This window comes from Capricornis sumatraensis, chromosome 7 (assembly GCF_032405125.1).
Source record: "Capricornis sumatraensis isolate serow.1 chromosome 7, serow.2, whole genome shotgun sequence".
In the NCBI taxonomy this organism is placed as follows: domain Eukaryota; kingdom Metazoa; phylum Chordata; class Mammalia; order Artiodactyla; family Bovidae; genus Capricornis; species Capricornis sumatraensis.
In genome coordinates, this window is record NC_091075.1 from 48,754,125 (window position 1) to 48,776,903 (window position 22,779).

General features: G+C 37.7%; 1 protein-coding gene and 1 non-coding gene across 3 annotated transcripts in view; one reads left to right on the plus strand and one right to left on the minus strand.

Moving 5' to 3' along the window:
- The window catches only part of STIM2 (stromal interaction molecule 2), a 174,657-nt gene that overhangs the window by 48,702 nt on the left and 103,176 nt on the right, over positions 1-22,779 (plus strand). For both annotated transcript variants that reach the window (XM_068974913.1, XM_068974912.1), the window contains exon 2: positions 18,567-18,697. In XM_068974913.1, coding sequence (XP_068831014.1) covers positions 18,567-18,697 — 131 coding nt within the window. The remainder of the gene's footprint in view (positions 1-18,566; positions 18,698-22,779) is intronic.
- TRNAL-UAA (transfer RNA leucine (anticodon UAA)) lies at positions 15,490-15,572 on the minus strand. The gene has a single exon. It is a non-coding gene; the product is annotated as a tRNA-Leu (tRNA).

A 22,779-nucleotide genomic window follows, 5' to 3' on the forward strand; every position in this document is an offset into this window, starting at 1 on the left:
CGTGATATTAGGGAGAAAAGGAATGTTAAGACTTTAGTTTCTTAAGTTACAAGTAATTAAAACTGCTTCAGAGAAGTTATTGATCTTTTTTTTTTCCACCACAGTTTAGACAAAGAGAACCTTGTTATACTTTTCAGGGATTAAAATTGATGTAATTCAGTAAGAAGTAAAGCTCTGTGTGGTTGCTGCATAACTTTGTACTTGAAATTCAGTTGAAATTTTACTTAAAAAACCATTACTTCAGAATAATTTTAGTAAAATTTTACCTTATGTTTAACATGACTCTCAAATCAATTGTGTTTATAAGAGATAGTTTCTTTCAATCTAATTTGTCTACCTGATTCTTTATTCTCTCTAAATGTGCTTATGCTAAGTTGCTTTAGTCATGTCCAACTCTTTGCAACCCCACGGACTGTAGCCCACCAAGCTCCCCTCTCCATAGGATTCTCTAGGCAGAAATACTGGAGTGGGTTGCCATGCCCTCCTCCAGGGGGTCTTCCCAACCCAGGGATCAAACCTGTGTCTCTTACATCTCCTGCATTAGTAGGTGGGTTCTTTACCACTAGCTGCACCTGGAAAGCCCCTCACTAAATATAGTCTTGAAGAAAATTGTTTCCTTCAAATTTAAGTTGAAACTGATAGTGGGAAGGGTTTGAGCTTTGAAGATTCCGTATATTGTGTCCTGTTTGTGGGCTTCCCTTGTGGCTTTATGGTAAAGAATCCATCTGCCAGTGCAGGAGACCTGGATTCCATCTCTGGGTCGGGAAGATCCCCTGGGGGATGTAACGGTAATCCACTGCAGTATTTTTGGTGGGGAAATTCCACGGACAGAGGAGCCTGGTGGGCTATAGTCCACAGGGTCACAACAGAGTTAGACACGACTTACCAACTAAACAACAACAACAGCATCCTGTTTGTGGGGGGGGGGGCTTTTTCCTCCCTCTCTCTCACTGCTGCAGTAACTGAAGACCCCAGTAAGTGAAGACCTCTCCATTCCTCCAACTTAACCTCCTCTTGCCCCGTTGTGTGTGCATGCTAAGTTGCTTCAGTTGTGTCAGACTATTTGCAACCCTATGAACTGTAGCCCTGTAGCCAGGCTCCTCTGTCCATGGGCATTCTCCAAGCAAGAATACTGGATTGAGTTGCCATGCTCTCCTCCAGGGCATCTTCCCGACCCAGGGATCAAACTCACGTCTCTTATGTCTCCTGCATTGGCAGGCAGGTTCTTTACCACTAGCGCCACTTGGGAAACCCTTCTCCTTCATTAGTACAGCATGTATTTCAGTTGCTAATTATTATCTTCAGTTCCTGCTATCTGTTCTTGTTTGAGAATTTCCTCTTTCCTTCCTTTTTTACCCCTCCTTTCCCAGGAAGTTTATTACTTGTGAAATGATGAGGCACATGGGGACTTGTTAATGGGAGAAGCCCAGGTTTGCTGAGACAACTTTAAAATCCCAGATGTCTTGTAGAAAATATGTGACCCATATTTTAAATGAATTACATGCTAGATTTGTTAATAGTTATTTTGAGTAAAAATTTTCTAGGAACTGAGGCTGTGTTGCTTTTGTATGAATAGAAATTTCTCTGAGGAGTTAGGTATAGTTGCTTAGTTGTGTCTGACTCTTTGCAACCCTGTGGATGGTAGCTTGCCAGTCTCCTGTGACTGTGGAATTCACCGGGCAAGAATACTGGAGTGGCTTGCCATTTTCTTCTCCAGGGGATCTTTTTGACCAAGGGATCGAACCCGAGTCTCCCACATTGCAGGCAGGTTCTTTACTGTCTGAGCCACCAGGAAAGCTCCTCAGGAGTTACTAAGGATTTATATAAAATTAATGGTAATTTTGTTTAAATTAACTTTGATTTAAAGTTGAAGGTGGCATTCAACACAGCTTATGACTTCTTTGTTCTGAAAAACAAGACATTTTATTCAAATAAAACTCATTACATACATCTTGTCACAAAGGTAGTGCTTGTACCTCCACAGAGAAGGTTTAGTTCCTTTATGTAATAAATGTGAGTTTCTTTTTAGGTTTTATGAGTGTTATTAGCTGCACTGTAGTTCTTCAAGTTTACTAAAGTGAAGTATTGCTTTTTACTTGTATTTTTCAATGCTACTCACAAGAAGTCATGAGGATGAGTTGTTGTTGCTAAGTCACTTCAGTCGTGTCTGGCTCTGTGTGACCCCATAGACGGCAGCCCACCAGGCTCCCCCATCCCTGGGATTCTCCAGGCAAGAACACTGGAGTGGGGTGCCATTTCCTTCTGCAATGCAAGAAAGTGAAAAGTGAAAGGGAAGTCGCTCAGTTGTGTCTGACTCTTAGCGACCCCATGGACTGCAGCCTTCCAGGCTCTCCGTCCATGGGATTTTCCAGGCAAGAGTACTGGAGTGGGGTGCCATCGCCTTCTCCAATGAGGATGAATATTTTATGCTAATTTTGTAGCTAGGAAACTAAGAACCAGAGATGTTGAGTTTTGCTAAAGGTTACATGGTTACTGTGATAAAGAAATTACAGCTTACGTCTGATGCTGAAGTTGAAGGTATTGTGATTATTTAGGAAATTTTGGCGTTGATAGGTAGACTACTACTTGTAATTATAATAGTTATGTATAAAAATGCTATAAGAGTGAAGAATAGGAAGTACCTGTTACGAAGTCAGGAAGCCTTTATAAAGGAACGTAATCACTAGTGAAGAGATTCTTCAGGGATCAGAATGTGTCTTGTATTTCGTGTTGCAGAGATTGGGCTTTACTCTATGGGAGACTGGAAAGTACTTAAAGATTTCAACAGGAGGGGAAGATGTGACCATCATCTTATCCTAAAGATGTGGTGACCATAAAGAGAGATACGTTTGTAGCATGGTGGTCCTGGACATAGGGAGACCATTACAGGAAGGCTGTGGGGCGAAGCATTGAGGTTCTCTCTGATGGCAGTGATGGAGAGCTAGAGAGGCTGGAACTGGATTTGTGCTTTTTAAAAGAAATTATTTTTTATTAAAAGATAATTGCTTTACAGATGAATTTGAGCTTTTGATAGTCTGACAACATACAATTGTTGTTCACACTTATTCCACTCCCCCCCTCACCCCCAGTGTCAAAAATAGAGGTAAAAGTTTGTGTTTAGAAGACTGACCCAGTTCTGCAATCTTCAGATTGCTAATTTGCAAAGAGCCTTGCTCTAAATTGTTAAGAATATAGCTACATTTAGGATAGAAATCGTCTTTTCGTGACAAAGCTGTTTCTTTGGATGAAAGCTAAATTTATGCCTGGATTATGGTAATAGTGTAAATAAGACTTTTCAATATAGGATATACACAGTCATTTCAGGAAGCAAAGCTCATATTACTTAAAGTGATCAGTATTATTTTATGAATGGCTTCTTTATTCCCTTCTAGATCATTTCTTAGAAATATCTGATGGAGTTCTGTAGTCAGGAAGAATGCAGTAATTGTCCATCTTTTTGACATCATATCCTTCTAAGCCAGATTCTACTTATTTGATGCCACCCTGCATCTTGTTCTTTCTTCATATCCTGAAGTGCAAGGGACCTGTTGTAGTGTTCCAGTCTGACATGTGGCGGAGTTTTCTTAGGTTTTCTGTCAGAACAGTCTTCCTGTTGTTAACTGTGCCCAAAAAAAAAAAAAAAAGATTTATATGAGCTTAGTTTTTAGTCTCTAATCATTCAGAAATTTAGTTTATTCATCTAGAAGTGTCTTTCTGTAAAATTATGAAGTACAGAGGAAAATGATTCACCATTATCTTTATGCTTGATAATCAATAAAGTCTTTTATTTAATGGAGACTGCATACCATAGTGAAATTAAATGAAAGTCCTAGGAATCAATACAATTTATCTTTTAAATATTTTTGTAATCTGCCTCATTCTGTCTCACCTTATTAACATAACCTTAGTTTAGACCTTGTGGCTTGGGATAATAAAATAACTTGTCTCTCTGCCTCTAATCTGTTGTCCTTATATCCACATATTGGAGCTACCTGAATATTCTATTTCAAACATAACTCTGACACCATTCCACCGGTGTCTCCATGAGTTTCTCATTGCTATTGAGTTCACTAAACTTTTGAAGTTGTGGCGTAACTAGAGTGGTTTCTTGAATATTTAATTTCCATGAAGTCTTGGTATCTCTGACAGTTTTACACATCCCCCCCCCCAACATACTTGATTTTTTGTAAAATATTTTAATGTGTATGTTTCTTTTCAAGTTTTAAGTACTATTTATTTACTTACTTATTAGTAGTATTTATTAAAATACTTGATACAGGTTAATGTTAGTTGAGACAGGAGTATAAAATTATGAAAAGATAGAAAACAGGACACATAACTGATAGTAAATAAGAAAGTGGCACAGATCTCTGGCAACCATCTTCATAGTTCCTAAAAGCCAAACTTAGCTGAGGATTGCTGACCCTGCTAAGAATAGTCAGAGACATTTTGAATGTTTGGAGAAAAATAAGGAAAGTAGCAGATTATTTCTGATCTTGTAATCATAATGGATGACAATAGAGAGTCAAACTCTTCACCACCCGTTTGACTCTCTCTTTTGTTAGGAAAGAAATTTGATTGAAAATGGTAGATCCAGGTTATTTTGAGAGAATAGGATGAGAAAGGAACTGACTGTTCTCAGTGGCCGGGATATTTTCATTCTAGGGTCTAAAAACAACTTTAATAATCCTGTTGTCATGATCTCTGAGGAGTCTTAGAGACCAGGAATAGTATGTGAAGGCTGACAGGTTTTTTTTTGAGGTATAATTGACGTATAATAAATGGTTTCTATTGAAAGTGTACAGTTGGCAAAGTGTTAATATATGTATATATACTTTGCCACAGTTAGAATATGTATGTAAATCTTTGCCACAGTCAAGATAATTTACATAGCCATCATCCCCCCAAATTTCCTTTGCACTATGGAAGAGAAGACAGAAAAAGCAGTCCATGAGGAGGAGAATGACAATACTGTGTTGTCCTGAAATCTGGAAAAAGAAGAGACTGACCAGCTGTGGCAGATACTTACTGATAGGCCAAGTAATATGAGAACTGAGAATTGACTACTGAATTTAATAATGTAGAGATCACTGGTGATTTTGACCAGGACTGTTTAGGTGAAGTGGTAAGAGGACAAACCTGACTGGAATGTATTTTAAAGCATTTTTTAAATTTAATTTTTTAAAGGTTACTTTCCATTTTCAGTTATTAAAAAATATTAGCTGTGTTTCTTCTGTTGTACAGTATTGGGTTGGCCAAAAAGTTTGTTTGGGGTTTTCACTACATCTTATGGAAAATCCTGAATGAACTTATTGGCCAACTCAATACATCCTTGATCCTATCTTGACCCAGTAGTTTGAACCTCGTATTTCTCCACCCATATATTGCCCCTCTTCCCCAAGCACTAGTTTGCTTTCTGTATCTGTGAGTCTGCTTCCTTTTAATTTTTTGTTATATTCACTGGTTGTATTTTTTAGATTCCCCACGTAAGTAGTATCTTGCAGTATTTGTCTTTTTCTTTCTGACTTATTTTACTCAGTATAATACCCTTCAAGTGTATCCAAATTGCTGCAAAACTTCATTCTTTTTTATAGCTAAGTAGTATTCCATTGTATTTATATACCATATCGTTTGTTGGTGGACCCTCAGGTTGCTTCCATATATTGGCAATTGTAAGTAATGCTGCTTTGAACATTGAGTGTGTATATCTTTTTTTTTTTTTCAATTTTTATTTTTACTTTATTTTACTTTACAATACTGTATTGGTTTTGCCACACGTTGACATGAATCCACCACAGGTGTACGTGCAATCCCAAACATGAACCACCCCCCCCCACCTCCCTCCCCACAACATCCCTCTGGGTCATCCCCGTGCACCAGCCCCAAGCATGCTGTATCCTGCATCGGACATAGACTGGTGATTCGATTCTTACATGATAGTATACATGTTTCAATGCCATTCTCCCAAATCATCCCACCCTCTCCCTCTCCCTCTGAGTCCAAAAGTCCGCTCTACACATCTGTGTCTTTTTTGCTGTCTCGCATACAGGGTCATCATTGCCATCTTTCTAAATTCCATATATATGTGTTAGTATACTGTATTGGTGTTTTTCTTTCTGGCTTACTTCACTCTGTATAATCGGCTCCAGTTTCATCCATCTCATCAGAACTGATTCAAATGTATATCTTTTTGAATTAGTATTCTGATTTTTTTTTTTTTTCTTGGGGAGATAAAGGAGCAAAATTGCTGGGTCAAATGGTAGTTCTGTTTTTAATCTTTTTAGAAACCTCCCTACTGTTTTCCATACTGACTGCACTGGTTTAGATTCCTACCAGCTATATATGAGGGTTCTTTTTTCTCCACATATTCTCCAATATTTGTTATTTGTGTTCTTATTGATGATAGCCATTCTGATAGGTATGAGGTGATAATCTCATTGTGTATTTGATTTGCATTTCTCTGATGATTTCTGATGGTGAACATTTTTTCATGTGCCTACCTGTTGGCCATCTACATTTCCTCTTTGAAAAAATGTCTGTTTTCTTCTGTACATTTTTTTAATTGAGTTTGTTTTTGATGTTGGGCAATATGAGCTTTTTATGTATGCTGGATATTAATCCCTTATTGGTCATATCATTCGCAAATACTTTCTCCCATTTGGTAGATTGTCTTTTTGTTGAGGGTTTCCTTTGCTATGCAAAGGCTTTTAAGTTTATTTAGGTCTCATTTGTTTATTTTTGCATTTATTTCCTTTGCTTTATAGAGACAGATCCAAAAAAATGTTGCTGTGATATATGTCAAAGAGTGTTCCACCTATGTTTTCCTCTAGGAAAGTTTTATAGTATCTGTATCTGGTCTTATGTTTTGGTCTTTAATCCATTTGGAGTATACTTTTGTATATGGATTGGTGAATGTTCTGACTACTTTCTTTTAGATATAGCTGTCCAGTTTTGCTAGTATCACTTATTTGAGAGACTGTCTTCTCCATGGTATATTCTTGCTTCTTTTGTTGGAGATGAATTGACCATAAGTGTGTGGGTTTATTTCTGGACTCTCTGTTGTGTCTCATTGATCTGTATGTGTTTTTGTTCCAGTACCATATACTGTTTTGACTACTGTAGCTTTGTATTATAGTCTGAAGTCAGGAAACTTGACTCTTCCACATCTGTTCTTTCTCAGATTTTTTTGGTTGGAGTGTATTTTAACAGAAAGGGAGGAGAGAAATTAGAGATGGTAAATCAACAATGTTTTCAAGGAGATTTTCTGAAAGAGGAGTAGTGAAGTGAAATTAAAAGTATTTTGCTTTTTTTTTTTTTTTAAGAGTGAGAGTAAAGGATGTTTATATTCTGATGCTAGTGATCTGCTGAGGACAAAATGTTAAAATGTTAAGGATGAATACTTGGAGTAGTGCTATTGAGGAGTTCAGTGGGGTGAGATTTAGTTCACAAGGGTAGAGATTAACATTATATAGAAAGTTGGATAATTCATCTGTGTCAGTAGGTCAGAGGCACAGTATGAGGAGCAGACACTGGGAGGTTGATTGGTCATGAGAGTTTATGGAAAAACTCTTTTAATTGCTTCATTAAAAAGTTATTTTTTAGTGAAGCATGAGAAGCAGAGTCATCGCCATGAATAAGGATGAGGATAAGACATTAAGGGTTGAAGATCAGGAAGGTGTGAAATAGACTGGGAGAGTGAACAGACCAGATAGCTACAGTATGGTTACCTGGCAACATTAGCGTGCCATTGAAGTCTGTGGTTATGAATTCCAGGCATCATGATCCGCCTTGTTCAGATGCATGGGTAGAGAGGTACAGTAGGTGGAGAATTAGATTTTTAACAAGGTTGTGGCCTGGCTGACCAAGTGAGATAACAGAGAAGGAGGTGAGAGTGTTTACAGAGGGGTGGTTATATATAGTGGGTGGCCATGGATTTAGCTATAACAGGAGGCGAGAGAAGACATTAAAGATGAGGGACAGTAATCCATGCAAGAGATGGTGAAGGAAGAGTACACTTAGATTGCAAGAGCCTTGGCATTGAATTCCTGCTGTGCTGTTTACTTTCAGCGGGCACTTTACCTTTCTGGATAATAATAAAAGCTATCTGTTGAGTGTTGTTTGTGGACTTCCAAGTATGTGCCAACACTGTGTTAGGTGTTTTATACATAGATATCTCATTTAATCCTAACAACAACCTTGTAAATATACTGTTATTCCCATTTTATAGATGAAGTAGTTAAGGCAAAGAAGTTAAATAACTTTCCTGAGGCTGTATAATAAGTGGCAGAATGAGAATGAATTGAAAGTTCTTTTTTCCCCTATAGAATGCTCAACCTTTCTCATCAGTAAAATTGGGATACTGTTTTTATTTTCTTATTGTTGTTGGTTTCTTGTGCTGAGAAAGAAGTGAAACAATGTCATGCTCTTAGATCAGTGCCTGGCAGTACCAGTAATGTTCTTTATTTCCCAAAGTGTTAATGTAGGTAGAATGGTTTTAATAGTCTTTGTTTTCTACTTGTTTTGCTCATAGCTTTTTAAAAAATTATAAAATATATATAACATCAAATTTATCACTCTAAGCATTTTAAGAATATGAATTAGTGGCATAAAGTACATGCACAATGTTCTGGTTGTAATTTTGAATTACCATTTTCTTCCCTCCAAACGAAAATAAGCAAAGCTATTCCGATGCTCTGTGCACATAATACTGCTAATCATCATTAGTGTTCATAGCATCCTGGGAAACCAGGAGTCAGTAAATAAGTGTATACGTGCACCTGTTTACTTCTGCTTTTTCCACCTAGTCAGCAGTATTTCCCTGCATATGACAGATACAACAACGTCATGCACAGATATAGTGCTTTCTATGAGGTTATAATATAAAATACAATTGGAAGAATTAGGCATCTGTCAGTGAATCTAGAGATAAATACACCTGCATAAATAGTCCTGTTCATTTATTAATATTTATTAATATTAATATTTAAAAGTTGATTATTAAAATCAAAGGAACATATTGGTTAACCATGAATATAAGTGTAGATATTTTTGGGTTGAGGAATGTTTGGTAAATGAATTGCATATTGAGAGTTTTGAGGCAGAGGGGATTACCTTCTGTCTCCTACCTTTGAGAAGATTAGCGGGAACTTCTTGAGGTGACAAGGACAGCATGTTTTGTGTGGGTGGGGGAATAAGTGGGAGTAAAATAATCAGAGATGGTAAGTTGAAAGATGTCCCTGGAAAGTGAAAAGGGACCTAAGTAACAGTTTGTATCCAATAGTCTGTTTAAAACATTTGGAAGGTATTTTTGGATTTAGCAGTTTTTAAGGGAAATTTTTAGCTAACAAACAGATTGGGGAAGGTTTTTTCTCTTTACAAGAGTCAGACTACTTTGTCAGCAAAGTCAGTCATTCAGAGCTCCAGTCATCAGTCAGAAGAGATTTCAAAGAACAGGCCCTTTATTTTCTGTTCGGTATAACACTTAAGCCATAATTTGATAATATCAGTGGATATTTCTCAAAGAAATAAATTAATCCTCCTATATGGCAGGTTTTTGTGATACGCTTGACACTGGGAAAATAAGGGAAAATAGACTCTTCCTTAAAGAGGATATCAAAAAAGAAAGAAGGCATTGTTCACTTTCTTTTTGAATTTGAATCAGATTGTTGGTTTTTTGGAAAATGACACCGAATGGTAACCTCTGAAGATTTTAGAGAAAATATCTCAAAATACTCTGATTGAAGTATTTGATTTGATAAGTGGCTTGAACCATTAATGAAAGTACTAAGTATGAACAATATTTGTTTAAAATTTTTCTCTCAGTAGTAATAATTAAGAAAATCCTAATCATGAGACTCATAAATAGTCGCCAGTGTGGTAAGTCAAGTTCTTGGCAATATATGATGTTACGCATTGTTAATGGGCTTCAGTCATTGGTTTGTGATTAAAAGTCAGCTGGCTCTCCTCCTTAGTTGTTATGAAATTGCGGACCTTCAAGGTTTTGTAGGAGGGAAACTAGCTTTAAAGACTGGATTTGCTTTTTCAGGTTCATTTATTTCTTAAGTTCTTATTTTTCTTACATTTCTGAACTGTATCCCTACCTGTATCAATTGACTGGGACAAAAAAATAAAGAATATGGCATAAATATTGGTCTCTAGTAAAGGCTTAATGCAGTCACTTTTGATGCATTTTGTAACTATGTTGTTTGGTTACACTCAGCCAAATAGAAGTGTACGTTTGTTTTACCTAGACTTGTAGTTCAGAAGTGTCGGTCATAGTTGCCTCCCTTCTCTGACTGCATTTCACTTGTCACTTCAGTCTGACCTTTTCCATCTGACCGACTGCTGGGATTGTGGTTTATGTTCTGTTACTTCCTGCCTGCAGTTGGAATAGGCTTTCAGTGGTGACAAGCATGTTAACTGAGACTGTAGTTTTCCTCTGTAGATTAAAATGAAACTGACTATGTAGAAAAGCATTTTTTTAAACTTGAAAGCACTACACAAAATATAAATTGTGACTTATCTGTGTCATAGTTACCAACAAGTCACAGTTCAGCTCAGTCGCTCAGTTGTGTCCGACCCTTTGTGACCCCGTGGACTGCGGTACTCCCTGTGCATCACCGGAGTTTACTCAAACTCCTGTCCATTGAGTTGGTGATGCCATCCAGCTGCCATCCTCTGTAGTCCCCTTCTCCTCCCACCTTCAATCTTTCCCAGCTACTTGAAACTTTATCAGTAGTTTCTTGAATATTCTGTTTTTTAAAAATTTATTTTAATTCTCGGTTCCTTGTCATTCACTGACTAATAGCCCCAGGCCACCAGATTCACATCCTCCTGCTTCTCCGCTTGCTAGTGTTTCCTTCCTCCTCCTAGGGAGGAGTGTGGTCTAGCAGAGGACAGTTGCTTATAACGTGGGACTGACCTCCCCGCCCCACTCTTGTGAAGGCCAGGGGCAGCATCTGGGGAGAGGTGAACAGGGAGGAGCACTGAGTAATACTCTCTGCTGAGAGCCAGTCTGCCAGCAGACTGCTCTTTGTGGGTCTCAGATCTTATCTTACTTCCTCTTTGGGTTTGCTGTTTTCTCTTTTTTTAAAACCCTGCTTATTAAAATGCAATTTCTTTTGCATAATACTACCAAAAATGCAATTGCTTGCATATAAAAATCAGTCAGGCATAATTATTTATTAGGAGTGCTGATCCCCTGGAGGAAGGCATGGCAACCTACTCCAGTATTCTTGCTTGAAGAATTCCATGGACAGAGGAGTCTGGTGGGCTACAGTCCATAGGATCACAAAGAGTCAGACACAACTGAAGCAACTGAGCATGCACACACTGTATAATAATAATATATAAATATCGTAACATATATAATAATAGTAATGTATAGTAATCAATAAAATAGGCTTCTCTGGTGGCTCAGTGCTAAGGAGTTTGCCTGCCAGTGCAGGGGATGTGGGTTTGATCCCTAAGTTGGGAAGATCCCCTGGAGAAGGAAACGGCAACCCTCTCCAGATTTCTTGCCTGGGAGATCCATGGACAGAGGAGCCTGGTGGGCTACAATCCATGGGGTCTCAAAGAGTTGGACATGACTGGGTGACTAAAACAGCAATCAGTAAAAACAAGCTTAGGCCTTGCCTTGATGAAATTTTATCTTTACTGCTCGAGTTTTAGAGCCTTGAATCTTAAATATTTTAAAGTTCTCCTTCTATTAATTTTTTAATAATGTGTTATATATTTTGTTTGTATATTAAGTATTTATACAGCTGTCTTTGACAGTGGATAGATAAGATTTCATACTTCAGGCTCTTGGAAGCTACTGAATAGTTTTCATGAGAGAAGGAGTAATATTAATAAATTTCAACTAACTGCTTAGACTAACGTCAGTGTCGTAAAGAGGTAAGGGATTTTTATTGTCAGTTTCTGCATCTTAGTTTTCTAATCAGCCAAGTAACTTTGTGAAAAGTTTTTCTCTTCCAAACATTTGTATTGGAAACCAGTTAGGTAAGTAATTCAGTGAACACATTTTTTGAGTGCTTACTATGTGCCAGGCCCTGTTCTAGGCACTCAAGGGAGAGCAGTGCCTAAAATCTCATGATTGCATTATAGTGGAGGAGTTGACAGTAAGAAAATAAATACATAATATATGCACTGTGATTAAGTGCTGTGAAGAAAAACATAGCAAATAGAAAAGGCGAGGACTATTTTAGATGAGGAAATAAGATGACCTCTTAGGAGAAACGTTTGTGCTGGAATGAAAAGAGTTACCAGCAATGGGTGTACTTGGGAAAAAGAGCTTTGCAGGCTGGGGAAACTGCAAATAGGGGGTTTCAGTTAGTAATCTATTAGTATTTTTTCCTCTTTTTGGCACTTTATAGTAATCTGTAGATCCCTCCATAATCTGGCCTTCATTGATACTGTCAGTTTTGTCTCTTAATTATCTTGTCAAGTGGTAATAATAGTGCCTATTTTATAGGCAAAGTGAAATGTATAATATATAACATATTGATTTATGTGATGTGTAATAGACACTCCATAATTGATAGCTGTTGTCATCATTAGTTTGTGAGTGTAACTATTAGCAGCTTATGTTCTTGCCTATTGATGTCTTCCTAGAGAACACTTGCTCAGCTTTCAAGATTCAGTGTGAATATCATTTTCTTCTCAAATCTGTTTCTTGCTGAGCAGGCCTACTCTCTCTAAGTTTTGCTGCCATTATATATTCATTACGTGTCTGTCATTGCATTTGCCATGTTTAACTTTGTTTTTACCCTTTATGTCTCTGGCTTCTAACCTGAAGCCTGGCATTTATATATTTTTCCAGGTAAATAACTTAAATTCAGAAGTTTATTTGGCTTCTGATATTTATATATGTTTAAGCTTTCAGTTCTTCCCTGGTGGCTCAAACGGTAAAGAATCTACCTGCAATGTGAGAGACCTGGGTTCAGTCCCTGGGTCAGACATATCCTCTGGAGAATGGAATGGCAACCAACTCCAGTGTTCTTGCCTGGAGAGTTCTATGGACAGAGGAGCCTGGCAGGCCACACAGTCCATGGGATAGCAGAGTCAGACATGACTGACCTGTGCTTCTTCCAGCCCAGCATTTGTCATGATGTACTCTACATATAAGTTAAATAAGCAGGGTGGACAATATACAGCCTGACGTACTCCTTTTCCTATTTGGAACTAGTGTGTTGTTCCATGTCCAGTTCTAACTGTTGCTTCCTGACCTGCGTTCAGGTTTCTCAAGAGGCAGGTCAGGTGGTCTGGTATTCCCATCTCTTTCAGAATTTTCCACAAGACTTTATTGTGATCCACAAGCCTTTACCTCACAGTCAAAGGCTTTGGCATAGTCAATTAAGCAGAAATAGATGTTTTTCTGGCACAGGTTATGGAGTTCAGAATTCACAACTCATCTAAGTTAGAATTCAAAGGCCTTAAGACACTGTACCAAATGGAAACAGAATTTCATGTGGAAAAATGGATCACTCTTGCCATATCCTCAGCTCCTGTCTTTTCTTCTGCTGTTCCATCATGGCAAAACACCAAACCTTAGAGCAGTCTTCGTCACTTACCTTCCCATTCCTTGGGAGCATGGGCTGTTGAGTGCTGCCAGGATTCCGGCAGCACTTCCTGGTGATTGTGCCTCCCAGTCTTGTCTCCATTTGTCTTCCACTGTCACCAGATTGATCTCTCTATATGAATCTGATTTTGTTGGTCTTCTCCTTGAAATCCCTAGTGGGCTTCTCATAGTTTTCAGGGTAAAAAATCCAAATTCCTTAGTATGGAAAAGCTACTTTTAGAGTTTTTATCCCTTCTTCAGTCAGTTCAGTTGCTCAGTCGTGTCCGACTCTTTGCGACCCCATGAATCGCAGCACGCCAGGCCCCCCTGTCCATCACCAACTCCCGGAGTTCACTCAGACTCACATCCATCGAGTCAGTGATGCCATCCAGCCATCTCATCCATCCCCTTCTCCTCCTGCCCCCAATCCCTCCCAGCATCAGAGTCTTTTCCAATGAGTCAGCTCTTCGCATGAGGTGGCCAAAGTACTGGAGTTTCAGCTTTGGCATCATTCCTTCCAAAGAAATCCCAGGGCTGATCTCCTTCAGAATGGACTGGTTGGATCTCTTTGCAGTCCAAGGGACTCTCAAGAGTCTTCTCCAACACCACAGTTCAAAAGCATCAATTCTTCGGCGCTCAGCCTTCTTCACAGTCCAACGCTCACATCCATATATGACCACTGGAAAAACCATAGCTTTGACTAGACGGACCTTAGTCAGCAAAGTAATGTCTCTGCTTTTGAATATACTATCTAGGTTGGTCATAACTTTCCTTCCAAGGAGTAAGCATCTTTTAATTTCATGGCTGCAGTCACCATCAGCAGTGATTTTGGAGCCCCCCAAAATAAAGTCTGACACTGTTTCCACTGTTTCCCCATCTATTTCCCATGAAGTGATGGGACCAGATGCCATGATCTTCGTTTTCTGAATGTTGAGCTTGAAGCCAACTTTTTCACTCTCCACTTTCACTTTTGTTGAGGTTTTTTAGTTCCTCTTCACTTTGTGCCATAAGGGTGGTGTCATTTGCATATCTGAGGTGATTGATATTTCTCCCGGCAATCTTGACTCCAGTTTGTGTTTCTTCCAGCCCAGCGTTTCTCATGATGTACTCACATTTAAGTTAAACAAGCAGGGTGACGATATACAGCCTTGACGTACTCCTTTTCCTATTTGAAACCAGTCTGTTGTTTTTGATCTCTTTATTGATTTTTTTCCTCTGAATGTAATTTGTGCCAGCCAGTTGCATTTCTCTGAGTGTTTCGTGTTCTTTTCATGCCACTGAATGTATGATGCATGCATTTCTCTCCTTTCCAAGGTCATCAATACAGTTCTTTAAAACTCCCCATGTTTACCTCTAGAAAAGTTCCACCTCTTCTTTCCCTGTCTGGATTAGGTGCTGTCCTTCCATGCTCTCACAGCACTCCACAATTAATGTTCTCAGTGCCAACAGCATGCCCTTTTCCTCCCTAGCCTGTGGGCTTTTTCAAGTACAGGATACTCTTATTATCTCTTTAATTTCTAATGCTGACCAGTGGTTTGCACAGTATAGAAGACTAGAACTTTGTGATTTAGTTAATGTATGAAGTAGCAGAATTTACAGAGGTCCAGAATGTGTCCAGCTAAGTTGTGGGTATTACGAGCATGTGAGAAATGGAAGAACATGCCCCCTGCCCTTTTCATAAGCTTAGTCATATGGGCAAAATAACTTTAAGCAATTAGAGGTTAAAGTGAAAGTCGCTCAGTTGTGTCCGACTCTTTGTGACCCCATTGACTGTACAGTCCATGGAATTCTCCAGGTCAGAATACTGGAGTGCGTAGCCTTTCCCTTCTCCAGGGGATCTTCCCAACTCAGGGATCAAACCCAGGTCTCTCGCATTGCAGGCAGATTCTTTACCAGGTGAGCCACACGGTAAGCCAAAGCAGGACTTGTTGTACCAGAAGTGGGGTTCGAACCCATGAAGATATAAATCCATTGGCTCTTAAGTCCAATGCCTTAACCACTCAGCCATTCTGGTACAACATTAAAGAATGATTTGAGAATAAAGATATAGTTGAGAATTTCAAATTCCTTGGCATTTCATTATCGGCTCTTTGTTCTGTTTTTCCTTAATATTTACCACTCCTAACATGCTATTCTGGAGAAGGCACTGGCGACCAAATTCAGTACTCTTGCCTGGAAAATCCTATGGACGGAGGAGCCTGGTAGGCTGCAGGCCCTGGGATCGCTGAGTCAGACACGACTGAGCGACTTCACTTTTCACTTTCATGCATTGGAGAAGGAAATGGCAACTCACTCCAGTGTTCTTGCCTGGAGAATCCCAGGGACGGGGGAGCTTGGTGGGCTGCCGTCTATGGGGTCGTACAGCGTCGGTCACGACTGATGCAGTTTAGCAGCAGCAGCAGCAGTAGCAGCAGCAACATGCTGTTCATTTTGCTTATTTCTTTTGTTGTACTCATCTCCTCCACTAGAATGTAAATTTCATGAGAAATTTTTCTATTGTTCACTGCTATTTTCAATGCCTGACACATGGTAGTGCTCAGTAGGTATTTTTTGAATGGATTGAATGACGTTCAGAGAAAGAAGTACTCAGAAGTTGGTTTTTATAAAATACATCATGAAGAAGTTACATTTAGAGGTAGATTCTGAAAGATAGTATTTTATTAATTTAAGTTAAAAAAATACAATTTTGTTTACATACGAGTTTTTTTCCAGATTATAGGACTTCCTCCTTTTCTCTGCTTTTTAACATTTTTACTGTCCTCACTGTTGACTTTGCTTAGTTTTAACAACAAAGCCTATTTAGTCAGAGTGAGTGATGCTGACCCTTTGCTTATGTGCTAGTTATAATAAACTTTCACTTCATATGCTTATTTGCAAAATAAAATACGTATAAAAATATGTGTTTGAGAGGCAATAACACATTGTACACATAATCTTCTTTATGCCATATGTTGTTGTGATACCTGAGAGCTTATATTTTATTTTGCATCCATTCAGGAAAAGTTGTGGGCATCTCAGGGTTCTGAATGTTTTGTGAATTAGGGATTATACTTGACCATTATTTTTATAAGTTCTTAGATTTTTAGCAAATGTTAATCAGAGTTTTAAATATTTACACATTTATGTCACATAACTTATAATTTCATTTTTTAATTTTTATAGGCTTTTCTGTTTCCTTCCCTTTCAAGACTAAAGGAATGAAAATAAGTTTTGATTTAAAACTATTAAAAATGAATGTTAAATTGCCAAAATGATCTGTAAGTAGAACATGTAGGTAATGAGGCTTAAATTGTTTTGTTTTGTTTTTAAAGGAAGTTATTAGTTGATCTCCACAACTGACTTCTTTTCTTATTTTTTTCCCCTCAGTGCAGAATTAGATACTCTTAGGTGGGCTGCCGTCTGTGGGATCGCACAGAGTCGGACACGACTGAAGCGACTTAGCAGCAGCAGCAGGTCACTATAACTGCAGTAGAGCTTAGTAAATATCTAGTCTGCTTGCTTTATTTTGGAGGAGATGTAACTAAGACACAAGGACAAGTGATTTGTGCACAGTCAGTTAGTTTGTAGTAAGACCAGATGATAAACTAGGTTTTAAACTATTGTTATAGCCATTTTACACTGTTGCTGTTGTTCAGTCACCAAGTCATGCCTGACTTTCTGCAAGCTCATGGGCTGTAGCACACCAGGCTCTCCTTTCCTTCACTGTCTCCCAGAGTTTGCTCGGATTCATGTCCATTAAGTCAATGATGCTGTCTAACCATCTTATCTTCTGCCACCCCGTTCTCCATTTGCCTTGAATCTTTCCCATCTTCTGGGTCTTTTCCGGTGAGTCAGCTCTTCACATAAAGTGGCCAGTATTGGAGCTTCAGTTTCAGCAAGAGTTCTTCCAGTGCATATTCAGGGTTGATTTCTTTTAGGAGTGACTGGTTTGATCTCCCTGCAGTCCAAGAGATTCTCAGGAGTCTTCTCCAGCACCACAGTTCAAAAGCATCAGTTCTTTGGTTCTCAGCCTTCTTTATGGTCCAACTCTCACATCCTTTCATGACTACTGGAAAAACCACAGCTTTGATTTTAAACTTTAAGACCACACTATTTGTGGAAATATATGTGAATTTGATGATATTTTAAAAGGATGTTATTTTACTACTTTAGTGACTTGGTATAAATCAGTTCTTGGAATTTGTCAATCTACCAGTCAGCCATATTGAGTATGAGTGAAGTTTTGACAGTACTTTTCCATTTTGGTGTATAGGCTGTTTATTATTTGAGGTCAGCAAGAGGTAGTTTTTATTAATCTCATTTTAAGTCATGAAAAATGACTTATTCTCTCTAAATTGTTATTTTTTGACAATCTACATGTGAGGATTCACTTATTTCCATACAAAATTATTTAGGCAGTAAATGTATGTTAAGAAAAATATGAAGAACAAGGTGTTTAAAAATTTAGTTTTTCTTTGTTGAATCTAAGAAGTTACACATTTAGAGAATCATATGATGGATTCTTAGAATCTGTTAGAAAAATAATAAAGACATTTCTAAGGATCATGTCAATGTTCTACATTTCTTTTTCTTGTATTCTTTGTGATGTTGCCCTAAGGACTTACATTTTAAACTGGACTATATAAAAAAACCTCTTGTGCTCTGTGATTTTTTTTTTTTTTTCAGTTTTTAAGGAGGGAGTTTATCTGTTTTTTTGGGGGGGGAGTTAATTTGCAAATATCATGAGTTGGATAAGAAGATGATTGAAGATGTGGAAGAATGTGGACAATTTGAATTTAGTATTGGTTGTAGTTTGATATCAGTTAAGTTGGATTATTTATTTTTAGTCAGTATGTTCATATACTATACTTTTGATGTGAAGAATACCTTACTAGATAGAATTCTTAAAGCATCTTAGTTTGACTTAGTCTGAAATTTAATTTGTTGGTTTTGTTTGAAATTCAACTCTCTTGACTATAGCCTGTGTTTTGGGGTGGCAGGTTAGTAATTGCCCTTTGTTTTATTTCAGATCCATGCATGTCACTGAGTCCACCATGCTTCACAGAAGAAGATAGATTTAGTCTGGAAGCTCTTCAAACAATACATAAACAAATGGATGATGACAAAGATGGTGGAATCGAAGTAGATGAAAGTGATGAAGTAGGTGGAGACCCTTTTTCACTGATATTCTCTTGTAATAGTGTGACCAAGTTTATAGTCTTGAATTTTCCCATTATTCCTTATATGACTCAACTCCATTTTCCTCGTCTTTAGTTTTTTTTTTTTATGTTTTAATTTTACTCCTTGTATTTAGCATGATTTTTTCTTTTTTTCATGCATATATGTCTTCCCAGTTTTATAAGAATCCTTGGCTTCATGTACTTGCGTTTCTCAAACATATATTCTGTTCTATGTCACCTATTTCTGTTTTATAAACCACCACCACATTTCGTCATCTAAAGCAACAACAATTTGTTATTTGTCCTGGTTCTCTGGGTTGATCGGGCTTTGCTGGGAACATTTTGTGTTCCCACAGTTATGGCCCAGGATCACGGTGGCAGTTGTATTCAGTTGTGATCTCTTTTGGGCTGAAATATCTCAAATGACTTCTTCCCCTTCAGTCTCTCCATTTGGCAATTACTAACCTGTCATCATTCAGGGGGCTAGCTCAAACATCCTCATAACATGACAAGTGGCCTTCCAGGTGGCAGTGTTCCAAGAAAACAAGTTCCCATGTGAAAGTGCTTATCATACCCCTGCTTGCCAATACCTGTTAATATCAAATTTTAAAACAAGTTAATTGGCTGAATTCAGAGTGTGTGTGGGATAGGATTATATGAAAATATGAATGCCAGTATATGTGGTTTATTGGGGGTCACCGGTGTCATAGTTGCCTGTAACCACTGTACAAATAAATAATGCTTTTTTTTAAAGGATTCTCACCTTACCCCTGGTCTGGTGTCCCTTTTAGTTTTCTTTGTAGAAATTGTTTTCTTTATTTGATTATGGTCTCATTCTTAACCAAATTTCCTGGTCATCTTTTAGGTTTGTTCAACCTTTTTGTTGTATCTGTCACTGTTGACACTGTTTCTCTTTTAGTTTATATAATACTAAATTACATTTTTTTCTACATTATGATTTTTATGTTGTATAACAGTGACATCTTTTCATCACACTGTTGTCTAATCACATTGTTATGTAACAATAGCATTCTCTAAAAATCCATTTTTGACCTGCTGTATCCCTGGTGCTTAAATGGTAAAGAATATGGTCTCCCACCAATACGGGAGACCTGGTTTCGATCCCTGGGTCAGGAAGATCCCCTGGAGAAGGAAATGGCAACCCACTCCAGTGTTCTTGCCTGGAGAATTCAATTCATAGAGGAGCCTAGAGGGCTACAGTCCATGGGATTACAAAGAGTTGGATACGACTGAGCGACTAACACTTTCGATACCTTCATAAAACATTTACCTTGAAACTCCTCATCTGTTTTTAGGTTACTCTTATTTCCTCCATCTCTAAGTCAATCCAGATTCTGACCTACATGTATGGCTTTCTGCCTGATGTCTTTTGAGGACTCTTGTTTTCAGCTTAGTTTATCTAAAACAAAATCCCAGATCCTCTTTTTGAAATCCTCAATGGCACTTGTGGACCTATTTCTCCTTTTTTTTAAGTCTTCTAAGTCAGGAGTTGGCAGACTTTAATGTAAAGGACCAGGTTAAGGGTTGAAATGTATCCCACTCCCTAAATATTTTGAAGTCCTAACCCCCAGAAACTCATAGGGTGACCTTATCTGGAAATGGGTTTGTTTCTGATGTAGTTATTTAATAGGAGCATATAATGGAGTAGCATGGGTCCTTAGTCCCGTATGACTGGTGTCTTTGTAAGAGAAGAGAAAACCATGTGGAAAGGCAGATGTGGGGGGAAGATTATCATGTGACAGTGGAGGCAGAGATTGGAGTTATGAAGTTACAAGTCAAGGAATGACAAGAATTGCTGATGACCCCAGAAAGAGAAAGGCATCAAACAGGTTGTCCCCTAGAGCCTTTGAGAGAGCATGGCCCTGCTAACACTTGATTTCAGATTTATAGCCTCCAGACCTGAGAAAGAATAAATTTCTGTCATTTTAAGCCATTCAGTTTATGGCACTTTATTACAGCAGCCCTAGGAAACTAACATAGGCTAGCTAATAAATATTTCAGATGTTTGTGGGCCATATAATCTCTGCTGTATCTACTCATCACTCCCGTTGTAGTGCCAAGCAGCCACAGACAGTATATGGAGTAATGGTCATGGCTGTGTTTCAATGAAACTTTGTTTGTACAAAAACACGTATCAGGCTGTAGTGTGTCAACCCCTGCTATAAATGAAATCTTGTGTTTTTAGAATTAATTCCTCCCCCCTCTTTCCCACTTATCTGTTGTAGTTGTTGTTCCATTTTAATCTACGTATTTATTATTTTATGGGTAGACTATCACTTCTACATTTTTCTGCTCTAATTCATCATGCATATCACTTTGAGAATGTTTTTCTCTAGCTTAGAAGTTTAACAGTGATTTGTTAGTACTTATTAGATCAGATATTAACTCTTGAGTCTTTTTTTTTGACTGTCTCTGCATCAACTGATTTCTGCTTACTGAGCTAATAATCTCTTCTCATTGGGTTTAAATCATTTTGAATTGAGTTCAGTTCCAGTAATACCAAAATCATGGCTTCAGTTCAAAATAGTCAAATTTATTTGTTCACTTTTAGAACTACAGATGACAGGATAGTCCTATTTTACATTGTTCTCAACGCTAAGAGTTGGACACGACTGAGTGACTTCACTTTCACTTTCATGCACTGGAGAAGGAAATGGCAACCCACTCCAGTGTTCTTGCCTGGAGAATCCCACGGATGGGGGAGCCTGGTGGGCTGCCGTCTGTGGGGTCGCACAGAGTCAGACACGACTGAAGCGACTTAGCAGCAGCAACAGGAACTTAAAAAGTATTTGAAGTATGTAAATATATTCTATTGGTCAAAAAGTAGAGTAAATGAAATGAAGTTGATGGGTTGTTAGTTTTACTTACTAGAATGTAACAAAGTAGTTGTCATTTATTAAGAGTCACTTTGTTATACTGAGTAATTCTTTCTCTCAGCATCATCACTATTTTTTCTCTCTTCCACTACGAAGACACACAATATACACAACAAAATTAAGCTATAAAAGTACTTTTAGTTTTTTAGTAAAGCATTTAAAAGTAATGCTCTAGATTATTAGTGATAAATTGTTCATTCTAATCCTCTCAAGATTGTCTAAATGGTTTATTTAGTTGCCAGTATATTTACTTAGGATCTTGAAGATCAATATTCTAATGTAAGTTTTATTTACTCCATAAATTATTACTGTCCATATGAATTATGGAATAAATAGCATTTTATGTTCATATATTTGATACTCTTTGTAAAGGAAATTATATTCTCTAGACTGAATAGATTTCCTGAAATTATTGTTGTACATTTTCTTAATCATTTACAGTATTAGTTTGATCAAACTCCGTGTCAGCTCAGAGTGTCTAGTGTTAAGTAGATGAGTGCCCTGTTCAGTTTCATAATTCAGTCCATCAATTAAATTGGAAATAACTTTTAACACTAAACCTTGTACTGGGTTGAAAGGTTATAATTTTAAGTTATTACACTAATGGTGCTGTATTCCTCTGATTTTTGGTATTACTGAGGAACTAATAATTGTTTAACATTGTTTTAGGTTAAGAAATATATTAATTCAGAGGGATTATTTTGGGGAGAGTTAGAGGTGGGACTGGAAGAGCATATGTGGTTAATTTGGAAAGTTTTGGTATTAAAAAATGTTAAAAAAAGATTAGTGTGCACTTTCACTTTTTAAAACTAGAATAGTTTTAGATAGCTACATTTCAGAAGTTATAAATTGATTGGTTCATTTTTAGCCTAAATAGGTTAGATTTTTAAATATTAAAATCTACATAATAAAATTAGTCTTGTTATTAATTGATATATCAGGTTATAAATATTATTACTGGGGTGTTTTCTGACACCAAGCAGTTTTTCAGTTTTCTAACACCCAACTGCATTTCCAGGAATTCAGTTCTGACACTCTCTACCTGGAGACAGTATCAAATCCTGAGTTAAAGGACTCAGTCCCATTATACTGCCCTTACTTCAGATGCCAGCCACAAATCTCTGGTTATGTTTATGAACTTTAGCCGACTGGGCTTGAATCTGAG